Source organism: Rattus rattus, chromosome 4 (assembly GCF_011064425.1).
Source record: "Rattus rattus isolate New Zealand chromosome 4, Rrattus_CSIRO_v1, whole genome shotgun sequence".
Lineage (NCBI taxonomy): Eukaryota > Metazoa > Chordata > Mammalia > Rodentia > Muridae > Rattus > Rattus rattus.
This window is the reverse complement of record NC_046157.1, coordinates 6,112,386-6,127,821: the sequence shown is the minus strand read 5'-3', so window position 1 is coordinate 6,127,821 and position 15,436 is coordinate 6,112,386. Positions and strand designations below refer to the sequence as shown.

At 47.0% G+C, this 15,436-nt stretch overlaps 1 protein-coding gene across 1 annotated transcript in view; it reads right to left on the bottom strand.

Moving 5' to 3' along the window:
* The window catches only part of Vps8 (VPS8 subunit of CORVET complex), a 198,023-nt gene extending 182,901 nt beyond the window's left edge, over positions 1-15,122 (bottom strand). The window contains exons 1-5 of the mRNA XM_032899998.1: positions 15,043-15,122; positions 14,540-14,852; positions 13,763-13,831; positions 3,447-3,577; positions 1,513-1,606 (exon numbers count right to left, since the gene is read on the bottom strand). Coding sequence (XP_032755889.1) covers positions 1,513-1,606; positions 3,447-3,577; positions 13,763-13,831; positions 14,540-14,692 — 447 coding nt within the window. The 5' untranslated portion in view covers positions 14,693-14,852; positions 15,043-15,122. The remainder of the gene's footprint in view (positions 1-1,512; positions 1,607-3,446; positions 3,578-13,762; positions 13,832-14,539; positions 14,853-15,042) is intronic.
* Positions 15,123-15,436: the final 314 nt, after the last annotated feature.

Sequence of the window (15,436 nt, the reverse complement as noted above, 5' to 3'; positions counted from 1 at the left end):
GCCTGATAAAAATCACTGCATGGGGCTACAGACACAATGCAACCAGCCAGGGAAAGTACCCCAAAGAGAAGCAGCTTTACATGTTAATAAGCCAACCATCACAGAAAAGCATGCAGCTTAAACGGAGCTGCTAATCCGAGGCCAGAAAAGTACTGCGTCAAGCCCGGTGCAGGAAGAGCAGTGCTATCTGAGCACGTCAAAGCAGCCAGAGCAATGTGGCGAGCACAGAGTGCTGCTGACACTCTGGGATTTATTAGAGCTGCCTCCTCCTCCTCAAGGCGGAGGGAAACCCCTTCTAAACAACAGGTTTATCTAATCAGCGCTTGGTGTCTGAGTTCTAGCTCAGTCTCCACTATTCAAAATATTTTTTAAACTGCACAGGTGGGTCAAATGACTGCTCTGGTTCGTCTTGATTTTGAAAGGAATGAATTTCATCACCTCCATAAGGATTAGATTCAGAAAATGTCATGGAAACACGATCCTCGACAGGTGGTTTCCATTCCGGCGAGCATGAGTTCCTCTCCGTCTAACGGAGGAAGGGCGCTGGCCGGTCTTCAGTGCTTGGCCATCTCTACTTAGCATCATGCTATGTGCGTCGGCAGGGTCAGGACACCCTAAGTGCCCAGAACAAACATCATCCTCAACCTGCAAAAGAGCTTTCTCTGGGGGCTGGGGATTTAGGTCAGTGGTAGAGCGCTTGCCTAGGAAGCGCAAGGCCCTGGGTTCGGTCCCCAGCTCAAAAAAAAGAACCAAAAAAAAAAAAAAAAGCTTTCTCTGACAGAACCGAAAACTGGGACACAACCGGATGCCAAGACTCCTATTGTCTCTGTATCTTGTTCAAGCTAAATATATGAACCGTTAACTACACTCCGAGAAGAGAATGTAAATGACATCAGAGTCCCTGCTGTCCTCTTCCTCACTACACCGCCGTTGTGTCACACACAGGACTGCTGAATTCAGAAAACAGACTTGATAGAGTAAACCGAGCTCGGACTGAGAGGTCAGGGGAGGAGCGTGCGAGTGCCCAGTGACTCGGTATGACTAGCCAGCTTCACACGCTGTCCCAGTATTCTAAAACATTTTCAAAGGAGGCCACGAATACGCCATTGCAGCATCGTACCACGGGCACACTCACCAGGTCCCACCTCCCTACAGCAGCACCCTTCCCTCTTGAGTGGCCTTCAAGCTTCTAAGTCAGGGAGACCTCACCTCCTCCCAAAATTGCAAACCGTCAGTGGAAAGGGCTTGTGAGCGTTCTCCCAGCTTGCCACCATGCTTCTTCATTCGGGCGCACCGAAATGCTCACAGACCTTTATTCTCATGGCTACACTAATTCCTCTGTCAAGATGTGTGGCCATGTCTTACAAGTCAAAAGTAATCAGAAAAACCATAAAAGCCCAATTGTATTTCTTTTCCTAAACTTTGAGGCAAAAGAGGAGTGGTGCCCGGTCTGTGCTCATCCTACTATGTCACGACACTACAAGTCACACTGTGAGGAGAACAGACACTCACGGCTGCCGACACGATCTGTGCAGATATCCCCTTTAGGAGTGAATGTCGCATAACCGACCCATGCAGGGAGAAAGAATCAGGTAACTTCTTCTTCCTAAGCGAAAGAGAAGGAAGAAACATTTAACAGATCGAAGGGCTGAAAAGGCAGGGTCCCAAAGAAGAAAATACTTTTTAAAAAGCATAAAGTGGGGGTTGGGGATTTAGCTCAGAGGTAGAGCGCTTGCCTAGCAAACGCAAGGCCCTGGGTTCGGTCCCCAGCTCCGAAAAAAAGGAAAAAAAAAAAAAAAAAAGCATAAAGTGACACTGTGTTTTTGCTATTAATTATTAATCATTATATAGTTATTATTGCTAACTGCTATTTAAAGACGTATAAAAATCTAACAGAGCAGCATTCAGATGTGTTCTAACTCACCTTGAGGCTTAGAGAGGCTCGAGCGAGAGAAAGAATAAACTGACATTCCTCTGCCACTGCTCAAGATGTCCTCTGCCCTCCTGACACAGGCTCGGTTTCCTGTTCTCCAGACCACCCCTCCTGCTGATGAGTCTGTGTCACCCCACTTGCCTCAGAGCCTCCGACCTGTGAGGACTCCAAACACCTTCCCACTGCCCTCACCCGCACTTGTCACTCACTCTGTTGCGCCTGCTTACGACTCCTCTCACTTCCGCACCTCGGCACCATCCGAAAAGCATCCTTAAACTTTTACCACACATTAATGGGGCGTGCCCATTCTGACTAAAAATGTGCTCTGCTGATCCAAAGAGGAGGAAGTCACAGGTCCTCTTACCGGGCTCCTATGGCCAAGCAGGAGGAGCTGACGGACGTCTCGTAAATACGAAAGCACAGATCAGAATTATGAATGCCATGCAAATGGAGCATACGGAAGATTAGAGGCACAGCTATGAGGAAAGAGCTGTCTAATCGCCCGATGGATGAGAATGTTAGGGCATGCTGTGGGGAAGCATGACCACAAGCAGGCATAGACGGGGCGGGCAGGAGTGAGCACGCTCACAGACAGGCTCCGGGTGGGAACAGTACCAGGACTGACACCACCAAGGGCTTCTGGCTATCAAGTACCAGTCATGTCCAACTTGTGCCCAGGGAGCCACACACAGCCCGGGAGGACCACGAACACAGTTCAACACAAAATCAGGAGCTTGTCTAAGCTGTTACAAGATTACGTGGATGTGATTTTTTTTTTCAACTAAGTTACATGGTTCTCAAGTGAGAACCTGTGACAATATCAAAAGGTGGGAGACTCCCGATTGGCAACGAGCGAACACCGTAGCTTTTAAACAGGGAATTCAGGTCATCAAAGACATCGGTCTGTACGAAAGGCGCTAAGCTATGAAGAGGAGGTGAGCATGCCTACAAGGATCCCTGTCCAAGATGGCGACCTCGGGAAGACAGTGCTGACACAAGAAAAATCTCTGAGAATCGCCGAGCACGTGGGCAGCGGTCCAGCCACACGTGGATTCAATAAAGCATTTCACACGGAGCTTCCTCCGCGCCTCTCACGTGAGAAATGTTTCATGTTCTCAAAAGAACCTGGAACGTGAAAACAGCCCACACTGAAGTTAGAGGCCAAAGCCTTCCCCCAACCTTTAATCATCTTTGAGAGTCTCCTCTGAACTTGCTCCAAGGAAACGCAGAACTCTGGAGCTGACCTTGGAGCGTGTGTGGGGGGGGAGTGCAGGGGACACGGGCGGCTAGGGGGCCGAGCTCCAAACAGTGTGCCCCAAATGAGCCATGCCCCCTCCAACAGCTAATTACACTGGAGTGTGAAGACATTTACTTTAAATAATCAAACTATGCTGCGCCGTGAAGATGCTGACTTTAAAAAAATCAAATTAGAACGTACCATAAAGAGGGTGACTTTAAATAACCATACACTTGACTTTAGCCGTACACAAGTACAATTTACAAGAATATTTACCTCTTTAGGTTGGCCCTGTCGCCGCTGTCTGAGCTTGCCACAGATGAGGTGTCATAGGAGTGAGAGTCGATGGTGTCGACGTTTAACAATGTAGGGTCCTCCAGAACAAAAGACTCCTCTTCATCGTCGGTCTAAATTGAAAGAAGATAGACCGTAAGCTCAAGACTCCAAATGCTCATTGCTGGCCTCTCCCCAGCACCCCAGGGGCGGCCTGTGCTTTTCCCTGCTCTTCCACACACACATTCTCATTCACGGAGAGGCATGGCGCAGGACACACAGAATGAGATTTCAACGCCACACAGAGATCGCTCGCTAGAGAGTTCGTGAACTCTAGAGATTTTCCTTACAGCAGGAAGATGCAGAACGGGCATGCAGACCACTGTTAGCTGCGAATACCTTTACAGGAAACTAACGATCGCTGGCTAATTAGAAAAAAAAAATCTCACCTGGCTGTAAGTGTCTGCATGAAAACATGATAGGTATACAGAAGAAAGGCATTCTGGGTGGGAAACAACATGTGCAGAAACCTTGACCGCATGACGTGGGTTTTTACTGGAGGGTAGAGGAAGTTGTCATAAATGGCTGGAGTCTATGAGCAGAAGCTGAAGGTGACCTAGAAAGATGAGCTGGGGTCCAGGCCGTAGAAGGCGCTGTTTTCCATCAGGTTTGGAGCAGCAGGGCCTCTGTCTGCCTTGTCTGTCACTGTATCTGCAGTAAGGAGGCCTGGCGTGTAACAGTGCCCACGCACTGATTTACTAGAGTACTCTCTGCAGCGGGCAGGGAGAAGGCTATCAAGACTTTCGAGGAGCAGAGACAAGATGGGAGCCCTGTTTCAGAATGAAAACTAAGGCCACGTGCTGGATGAAGGGGACAGGGAGAGGCTGTGGCAGGAGGAGTATTAAAGACCAGATATAGGGTTATTTGAATACCAAAGAAGAAAAGGTTCCTGCTGAGGAAAGCTGGGGCCAAGGGAGCCATGAGGCAAGAGGGCAGCACTAAGCTAAAGTCAAGGCCCTGGGTATCCCTTAAACGTGGGCTGGGGAGTTCAGGACAGGTAAAAAGTGGATGATGAGTTAGTCTTGAGGGACATGGTGAAGCGACACTCCCAACCCACAGCCCACAAACAGTAGATGAAGGAGTCAAGCTCCAGAGCCATGCAGCCGACTCTGGGCCAGTCACTGTCCCAGGGATGTCAGCCATGCCCATTACTCCTCTCCCCCGCTGAGCTGCTGCCTTAGGTCCTAGCTGCTGCCCGGTTTCAGTCAGCCCAGCGTCCACGCTGCACTCTGTACTGACCATTCCCTACTGGAAGCATCCTCTCTCCCTGGTTCCCAACAGATGTGCCTTGCCCTGTTTATGTGGACTCTCACAGGTCACATTTCCCAGCTTCTCCTCAGCCCACCATTAAACTGCTAATCCACAGGAATATCTGTGGCTCTCTTCTCCTGCTACTTAGACACTCCCTACTTAAGCAAGCGCTTTTATAACCACAGCTTTAAGTGCCATGTGGTAATGGCTCTGAAATCTGTCTTCGACATCAACATAAAGGAGTCTATAATTTCACTACATTCCAGAATTCTCCACCACACGTAAGTCTGCTAAGAATGAGTCTGTGCTTGGCAAGGAGGCAGTTACTTGAGAGCTGAAAGAGACTGCCACAATTGCTGGAGGAAAAGGAAATAATTTGGAAATCAGAACTACAGGGTAAAGGCCACAAGCAGGAGAGTCAATCAAAGCCTTATTTGATTTTCTTAAGTAGCCTGGACACACAATTAAATAAAACAGATCACCTGAGAAAAGCCAGGCTCACAGGATAACCGAAGGAAAAAGAGAAGGAAATAAAAGGATTGAGGAAGCCAAGAGGAATGTAAAATTACTGCTACACAGTAGAGATCGACTTCCCCAAACTGTAAAACCCATGCGCTCTTATCAAGTTGAGCAGAGTGAGCCTTGCATGGTGAAAGTCCAAAACTTAGACATCACTCTCAGTGGCGGCAGAGCTGGGACACCCCAACCGCTGGCTATCAAGGCCTGTGTTTGTTTTATTTACTGATAATGTGGTTTCTTTAGATTTATGATTATGTTGTATACGTGTGTGTGTGTCTGTCTGTCTGTCTGTCTGTCTGTCTGGGTGTTTTATCTGCATGTAGTATCTACAGAGACAAGAAGGCAGCATCAGACGCCAGGGATCCAGAGTTACAGACAGTTGTGAGCCACAATGTGGGTGCTGGGAATCAAACCTGGGTCCTGTGCAAGAGCAACAAGTGTCCACAGTGACTGAACCAACTCTCTAGGACCATATTATTAACTTTTTTTTTTTGTTTTTTTGAGACAGGGTATCATGTAGCCTAGGCTAGCCTTGAGCTCCCTTATGCAGCTGAGAAGGACCTTGAACTCCTGATGAGTCCTCCTCTGCTTCCTCTTCCCAAGTCCTCTCCTTCTCCTTCTTCCCTCCTTAGTATGTGTCTTTGTGTCTGTGTATGTGTTTACCTGTGTGTGTGTGTCTGTTCGTCTGTGTACATGTCTGTGTCTGGGTGTCTGTTTAGATGTGTGTGTACCTGTATATTTGTGTGTGCATCTGTCTGTGTCTAAGTTTGTATCTCTGTGCATATACATGTATGTGTCTCTGTGTCTGTCTGTATGTTGTCTGAGTCTGTGTGTGTGCGTGTCTGTATATGTATGTGTGTCATAAGTCTCTGTGTGTGCGCATATGTATGTGTGTCTGTGTGTACGTATGTCATCTGAGTCTATGTGTGTGTATATATGTATGTGTGTGTATAGGGGTGTGTGTGTGTGTGTGTGTGTGTGTGTGTGTGTGTGTGTGTGTTACTGGTGATGAATCCCAGGGCCTCCCATGCTAGGTACATGTTCTACTGCTAAGCTACATTCCCAGACTTAAGATCTACAATCCCAATCTTAAGATTGTGATGATGTGATATTGGGGCAGCCACAGACAGACCAATTAAATCAATTCTCAAATAGATGATCCTCTAAGCTGTAGCAAAGGTGACATCAGACTTTGGAACAAACACGATAATATCATCACGGCCTCAGAATGGCAAGATCTTCTTGTCACACAGGAAACACAAATAACGAGTTTGGAGAGCTGGACTGTTGTAAAAGCTCCTGGGTGTCAAATGAGAACAGCAGTGCTGTAAAAAGGTGCAGAGGGAAGAAGGCGAGTGTGTGGACCGTGAGTGATGAGTGAAGACTCCACAAACCACTGTCTTTAAAGGAAAGCTTTCCACCAGGTATTCATGGCCAAAACCGACCTGGAGGCATCCAATGTCATCGGTCGTCAGAGAAATTAAAATTAAAATCACTCTGCACTTTTCCTTCAGTATAAAAGGCCAAAGAGAGGCACACAAATTCAACGGTTAACAAGCACGTAGACGACCAGACCTCTGGTACATTTCCCCTAAAGAATATAGTAAAACGACACTTGGACAGCCCGCAGCAGTGCTCACAAACGCTGTTACACATGATCGCTTACCAATTCTAAAGGGCACGCACAAGAAAACTGTGAGAATGTAGCTGTGTGAGCACAAGCCATGATAAAAACGTCCTCATCTGTAACCACATGAGTACCTAGCAAGAGGAGGATGAACAGATGAGGCAGAGAGAGTCATAAATGGTTATAAGACATGGCAAAACCTCAGAACAGTGTACTAGAAAAAGTCTGACACAGGCACACATGCCATGCACATACATGTACATACATGTACACACACTACATGCACAAGAGTACACTATCCTGTGTGTAAGGTCAGTCAGGCAAACCAGTCCCTGCGGGTAGAAGCTGGAATCAGTTATTCTGGGCCTTGGTGCAGAAGCCCAAGAGGAGCTCCTGGGATAGGCTCCGCATTCTACCTCGCAGGCCGTTCAGTTAGAAAGTTTCCTCCACACTATGATCCGTTCACCGTGCTGTGCGCACGAGATGTTCACAAGATAATCCTAGCTACCCAACAGCAGAACTGAAGTGACCCAACACTACTCTGACACTATGAAAGGTCAAGAGACAAGGTCATGCCAAGGTCAAAGGACAAGTTTAGTGGAAGACAGGGACCAGAAGAAAAAGGGTTGTGTTAGAGAACGTAACTTCCAACCTAGGTCCCAGGAGGCGGTGATTTCGAGGCCTGGGAATGTTATTTCATGAGTCTTGGGTTCACAATGTCTCACAAGTTCCTATCTTCCCATCTTAAGAACACGTTAGGTCCAGCTTTGGCCAACCTCCCTCAGGCTGATATATAAACACTGTAGAATGTACACATAATTATGCTAGAGAAAGAGCCTTTCCCTGCTGCCCTTTTTGGTTTGTTAATAATTTTCTTTAATAACCCCGATAGTCTTTGCTGGTCTCCAGACCCAGGCCAAGGGCTGAGGTGCATGTTTATCATACCAAAATGGACCTGGCCTCCAGGTTCTCCCAGCATCCCTCAGTCCCTGCCTGTCAGAGGACATGCCTGGAGTACCTGCCCTCTGCCCTGAACTTTCCAGCCAAGGGCTAGAAGCTCTTTCCTACATAACCCGTTGGTGCGTCCCTCTCCCCCTGCATTTTCTCTCTACTTGAGTGCACACGCTCTTTCTCTTTCTATCCCCTCCCTGCTATCTCCCTCCCTGAGGTGACTCCTCTGGCATTCTGGGACCAGTGAATCCGCCCAAGATCAGCCTCCCTTTGAATTCTTTCATTCAGCTTGAATCGGCTTACGTCACTGGCGGAGAACAGCTTATCGATCTTCACAATGATTCTCTTACTTTTTTCTCTTTCTTATTACCTCTCTCCCTAAGCCTGCCCTTTTCCAAGTCCCATGTGTCTGTCAAGGGCAGAGACTGTCATATGGCACTATGCAATGCCAGCGTCCGTCTACCACAGAGACCTAAAGCAGCAAGCACTGAATTATACTCGCCGTGATCGCTCTAGGGTGACAGTCGGGCTCACTTCCTGGTTTTCAAACCTACCAATCCCTGAGCTCACCCCAAGCTCAGGACTTGATATCCTCACTCTGGAAATCACTACCCTGGAAAACTCCACCCCCCAGAAACCCTATTTAAAGCCTGCCTTCTGCTCAGTTCCCAGCTGCTTCTCACCAGAGCACAGGCAGCCACCCTCCTGGGTTTTTCCCCTCCAATGGATCTCTTGAATGAGGGTTGCTGTGCGGTGGGATTCTATGGTATTCCTTGGCTCCTGACTGCCAGGGTACCTTTCCTTCAGAGCTGCATCATTGGCCCTGGGGAAGCCTTCCCCGTCGGAGCCATAGCTCTCACAACAGCAGCACTGCCTTCTCGGTGAGCTACAGAACAACAGTATTTACTGTTCCTCAGGGACGAGAGAGTTGTGCTGGGATAGCCTGCTTTCATGATCAATGACAGTCTCGTTCTTTAAAATATGTTTTTAATTTATTATCTTTAGATTAGTAAAATGAAAACAAAATATTAGGTTTACTTATTTTTATATTATGTGTATGAGTGTTCTGACCTCATGTATGTATGCCGAACGCGTGTGAGCCTGGCATCCAAGGAGGTCCAAAGAGGGCATCAGATCCCTTGGAACTGAGGTTAAGAACGGTTGTGAGACACCATGTAGGTGCTGAGAATTGAACCCAAGTTCTCTGCAGAGCAGTGCTCTTGACTGCTGAGATGTCTCTTCAGCCCATAAAGGCATTATTTTTATTGACAGTGTTTGTGTACAGATATGCAAATAAGGCTATGCAAGCCCATTAGAATCTTACTCTCTACTGAGTAAGATTCCTCCAACAAAAATGAATTAAACGTTTAACCACACTAGCTAAAATTAATTTCCCTCCCTCTAAATAAAAGGTTTTGTTAGACATTAATAATTATAAATATTCATAAAACTAATAAATTGATAACATTTCACTGCAAAAGATCCTTTCAAGCACAAGGCTACCTATATAAAAACTTAAGGGGTTGGGGATTTAGCTCAGTGGTAGAGCGCTTGCCTAGCAAGCGCAAGGCCCTGGGTTCGGTCCCCAGCTCCGAAAAAAAGAAAAGGAAAAAAAAAAAACTTAAAATGTGGGCTGGAGAGACGGCTCAGAGGTTAAGAGCACTGGGTGACCACTCCTACAGAGGTCCTGAGTTCAAATCCCAGCAACCATCTATAATGAGATTTGGTACCCTCGTCTGGCATGCAGGCAGAACATTATATATATAATAAAAATAAAAAAGAATACTGAAAATGTTTTAAGTCTCTTTTTTGTTCATTTGTTTTTAAGATTTATTTATATATAAGTACACTGTAGCTGTCTTCAGACACACCAGAAGAGGGCATCAGATCTCATTACAGATGGCTGTGAGCCACCATGTGGTTGCTGGGAATTGAACTCAGGACCTCTGGAAGAGCAGTCAGTGCTCTTAACCACTGAGCCATCCCTCCAGGCCCCATGCTTTAAGTCTTAACACAGATCACATAAAACACTTTGAAGTCAAATACAATCAAAGTAATTATAACATCAGGCTGATTTAAAAAAAAAAAAAAAGAGAAAGAGAGAGAGAAAGAAGGAAAAGTAGCAAGCTCAGTGGCAGGGCGCTTGCCCAGATTACACAAGACCCTGGGTTCAATCCACAGCACCACAAAAAGTAAACTAGAAAGGAAGCTGAATGAGCCTGAAGAGCAAACCACTGAGCAGCACTCCTCCCCGTCTCTGCTTCAGTTCCTGCCTTGGTTCCTGCCCAGGCTTCCCTCTGGGATCCCAAGTGGCTTTCGGCTCTGGTGTTTATCAAAGCGATGGAAACCCAGTGAGGACACCCACCTTCCAGTATAAGCCAGCAAGCCTAGGCACTCGCTAGAAGGTAGGAAGACACACCGTGGCCCCGCGGTAGTGCCCAGGGTAAGGGGGTGAAATGATTTATGTGAAATGGTTATGAATTACAGAGAACTAAATAAGAAGCGTCCCCACCCACACCAGCGCACCCGACGTTTCTCTTTTGACACAAGCGACTGACCTTTTCACGACGCTGTGGCAGACCGTGCTAATGTTTGGGCATCCGCTTAACAGCCAGCATCTCAAAACTAACTGGCACTTGCTGGGAAGAGACAGCGGTAAGCTGTCGGAGATCTGCCTACCTCTGTGAAAAGGTTCATTACCTGAATGCTATGTCTTAAAGATCCAAAAAAAGCATCTTGAAGAATTGTTTAAAAACTGAAGAAAACCCAGGAGGTATGAGAAGCGGACGGTATCCTGAGTGACCGTGAAGTGTTCATGAGAGCACAGCCATGTCAAGGAGCCCAGTGCCCCAGACCCTAGGGAACCACAGAGCCTTCCTTCCCCAGGTCCTGTGGATGTTGGCAGTCCGTGCAGACAATGTCCCTCGCAGCTTCCCCCTCCTGCATGTTTACAGCCTGACACTGCTCCCCTGCAGAGATCCCAGCCAGGATCAGCCACACCGGCCTCCTTTTCAGCTGTGTATCATAAACCTGCCTCTTCACCCAGGTTCACCATAAAATAAAGATGCTGAGTTCCCCTGCTGTGGCTGGTGCACCTCCTAACCCCAGCTTTTCTTTGTCTGTGTGTGTCTGTTGTTCCCGCATTCACCATCACCCCAGTCAGGGCAATCCCTGCTGCTGTACAAGGTCGTGGGAGAAGATGTGCCATGGGTAGATTACCTCCCTACAGAATGTCGGCCGAAGAAACCCTGGAGGTCCCCACAAGCCATAAAGGCCAGTGCTTTGGGTGGCCAGACAGATGCGTGTTCTGGGAATGGGCTCTGGCCAGCCTGAGCGTGGCAACCACGGCGCTGACAGGCCTTGCCCTTCTCCCATTCTCTTTCCCTTGCTAAAAACCGTTACTTTACATTCCTAAAGCCAGCCACCAAGTCACTTGGCCACGTCCTCTTCCTGAGGCTGACTACCAAGGTCCAGCTATCAAAGTGTTTAAGTCCAGCAATCAAAACCCCCCAATTAAATTAAACACCTCACCCTAACATGGAGTTTCCCTGTTTCCCTTCACAAACTGCCTTTTGCCTGCGGGTCATGTCTGTCTCCTCTCTACCCAGTGTAGTCCTTTGTCGTCCTCTGGGAGAAGTACATCTTCCCCTCTCCTTTGTCCGCCTCTCTTTCTCCCTTGTACTCTGTCCCCCGCCCTTGTCTTTTATTATGAGCTGAGAGCGTGCTCTCGGAGGGTCCTGAACAGATACTGGTCCCTACACTCTGGTTTCTGTACATGGAGAAGTCAGACGGGGCCCGTGCTAGGGCTCTCCTTTGCTGTCTGTCTTCTGCAGCACCAGAAGGTGCCATCCAGGCTACCGGTGACTGTCACTAACGGGTCTGCTAGCTATCAACCGTGGGCCGCACTATCAATAGCAGGTGAAAGATGTGCCCGCTGGCACACTAACGGTATGGCTGCTACGGACGCAACCAAGTGCTCTGTGAAGGAGTGTGGGGGCCGCTTCACAGAAGGAAAACAGTGTCTTGTATACTGTAGGCCACGGTGAAACCCTTTACCTGAGGAAATCACAAAGGCCAGGGCAGGCTACTGAGGTGACTTTGTGGAATGGGTGTGATGTGCCTGCTAACTGCCTGCTAAAGACTTCTGTCTAACTTCGGGGCTGACCACCTTCACTGTGGGGGAGGGTTATTTGCTGTGGGGCGTGGTTACGCACAGAGACTCATAATAATCAAACTGCTAAAAGTAAGTGACGTGTTGTGGTGTGATGGCCCACTCTCAGGATACAGTCATGTACATACATGTCGACCCTTCCGAAGCTCAGGTAATGTAGGGGAAGAAATGGCAGAAAGTGTGTGTGTAGGAGCCACAGGATAGGAGCGGAGCACTGAAGAATAGCTTTCACCCCGGGAGATAGCGCAACCGTGCCATTGCCACCTCAAGCAGAGATAACCCTGGCTCTTCAGGTGTAGAGTGGGAATCAAGAGAGGGTCGCCAGAGTCTCACTTACAGAAGAGTTTATAGGGAGCTTACATTTTCAAAGGGTTAGAGTCCACGATCATAATAGAAGGCAGGACGACAGCTTTTGAAACCTCAAAGCTCACCCCCAATAACACACCTACTCCAACAAGGCCACACCTCCTAATCCTTCCCAGACAGCTTCACCAACTAAGGACCAAACATGGCCTATTGGAGCCATTCTCATTCAAACCCCCAGACCTGGGATTCCACCTGCACTGGCCTCCTGCCTCACTGCTGCCTGTCGTTTGGAAAGGTCTGAGCGTATATAGGAGGAAGAAGATCAGATGGGATGGCTATTCATCATTGTCAACTTGACTTCATCTGGAATTAACTAAAACCCAAGCAGGTGGGTCACCTGTGAGAGATTTCTTTTTTTTTTTTTCTTAATTAAATCATTTGATTGAGAAGACCCGTTTTTGATCCAAATCTTTTGAGGAGGGAATGATCCCACTTTAGTCTGGGCCACATCCTCTTGGTCGCACCCTACATAAATGACATGGAAGGAGGAGGCTTACTCTTTGCCTGCTTGCTTTCACACTCTTAATGGCAAGTCCAACCCTTCACTGGCATAAGAACCTACTTCTTCAAGAGTCTGGCATACACTGAGGACCAGGTGAGACAGCAGGCCTTGTGGACTAAACACCGACTAAATTCTTGAACCTTCAGTTGGTAGTCAGCCACTGTTGGACTACCTGGACACAGCTATTCTAATATTTCTATATAATTTCATTCTCTATATATTTCATTCTGATATATATCATATATCTAGTGTATATACACACACACACACACACACACACACACACACACACACACACACACACATGTTCTGTTTCTCTAGAGAACCCTGACTAATAGACCAACTTTCATGATGGATGAGAGATGGGATGGAAATTTTAGTGACTATATTTGAGTTGTGTATTCTCTTAAAACTGAGGCAAATAAAGTTCTGGCTCACCAAGTTGGACTTGCATAGAATCTTTTCTTGGTCTATCACTGGTCTCTTATTTCAAGTGAATTCACATTTGCTCATGGACGTCCCCCTCCCCCCCAAAAGGTAACAGAACAGCTGGGCAAAAGGGCAAAAGATTCGAAATCTAGATTACTGCTGACCAGCAGAGCTTTCTGCATTGATGAAGATACTATGTCTTTGCTGATCACTATGGTAGCCCCTAGTCACACATGGCTACTGAGCTTCTGAAATGGGGTTGGCACAACTAAGAAACTGAAGTATTACTTAGCATAATTTTTAAGTTGACACATGGTAATTTGTGGCTACCATACTAGACAGTATACATCCAAATACACACACTGTAACTAACCCAATATGTTATGAATAATCAATGAGAAATCGATGCCACGAATTGAGAGCGACCAGTAACATTTACTTACCTCGTTAAGAATGCTCTCCAGAGTTGGAGGAGTATCCACCTGAGGAATATCAAACTCCTTGTCATCGATCTAAATAAAGAAATAAAAGTTCGCATGAGGTTTTTTTCTCATAGCTGTGAAATATTTTAAATAACTAAGAACCACTGTCAAAGGGGAAACTTACTGCTAACTGGATCATAAGTTCAACTCAGTAATCCCTGGCCACACACTCAGTGACACACAAGGCCGGGAACACCCTGACTCTGACAGCCCTAGGCCTTTCTAGAAATTTGCAGGACTTTTGTCACTCCCGTCTCAGGATGAGAAAACGTCTCAAGCCAGATCCTCCTTTCCTAACTTTGGACTTGAGACCTAACTGACATGCCAAAGCATGCCGCAGAACTTCATGGTGAAGAATGACGAAGCTTAAAAAGAAGTTGTCATTAAATATGCTCCCAGTCACAGAAACCATTGATATTCAACCAAGAAAGCAAGCGGGTGAGGTGCGGAGGTAGGAATTCTAACGTGCCCATCGTATGAGTGGGCTAGAGAGGGTTTTCTGCACAGCTGCACATCAGTGTCTTCAACTACAGAGTGGATTACCGGTATAAACTCAAGGACGCCAGAGTGCTCTGTAAACGGGAACAGACCGCACAAATCAGATTGATGGGACCCTGTAAAACCGTACAGACTCCCGCTAACCAGGCATGCGAAAACGACAGGCTCAAGGTACGTGAGTCATAAAGCGCACTAGCTCAAGTTTTGTTAAAAATCACTTGAAGAAAGCTAAACTTTTACCAGATCATTTTTGAACTCCAGCTCCTTGTCCAGATCTATGCAAGAGAATTTTGAAAAGGAAGCTTCTAAATTAAAAGACTTGTTCAACTCTTCTTCCGCAGTCCTGGCACATGGGTTCTGTTCCAAATTCTCCTGATCTGGTTCGGTTTCCATATTTGCTTTCGATAACTGAATTCAACCACTCCGAGCAGTTGTTTCTTGCTTTTGGTCTTGAGTTGCAGATCTCTTCGGTAGGGAGGTAGGTGTTACCTAGACATCTTCTTCTTAGCTGGACATTTCAGAGACGTTCTTGATAAAGGTTCTACTTGGTCATCTGTTTGTAGGCAAAAAGAAAGGGGGTGGAGGGTAAGATGTGGGTGGAGGGCTCCTACGAGAACACAGAGGGGAAAGTGTAGCTCAGACTTGGAGAGGGATGGGACTGGAAGCTCCACCCAAGTCGAGAGACAAACAAAACTGATGTGAAGCACTGTGGGTCCTACACAGTACCCAGCAGACGTAAATACCTGCAGCCAGAGGGCAAACTGGTGCTGAAGCTCCCAGTTAACCCGTCCTTCTCTTCTGGGACCTCAGGACTCCCAGCTCCCTGGCAGGAAGCACATAGACTCAGCTTTGAACCAGATAAGTGTATATGCCCAAGGCAGACAGTTACTTAACAGCACACTAGCAACCCCATGAGCTGATTTACAAGGTGGAGTCAACAGTGACCCCAGGACAAAATAATTACACAAAGCCAGTCATTGAAAAAAACATGGCTATCCTTAGGAAAGAATAAAATAGTCAAGAAATCTAGAAGTGAATACATTTTTCTGTGTGTTTCACAGATTAAAACAAGACCTTGCATTATACATTGAAAGATAAACTGGTAATCCTAAAGATTGTCCATCTCTAGAAAATGAA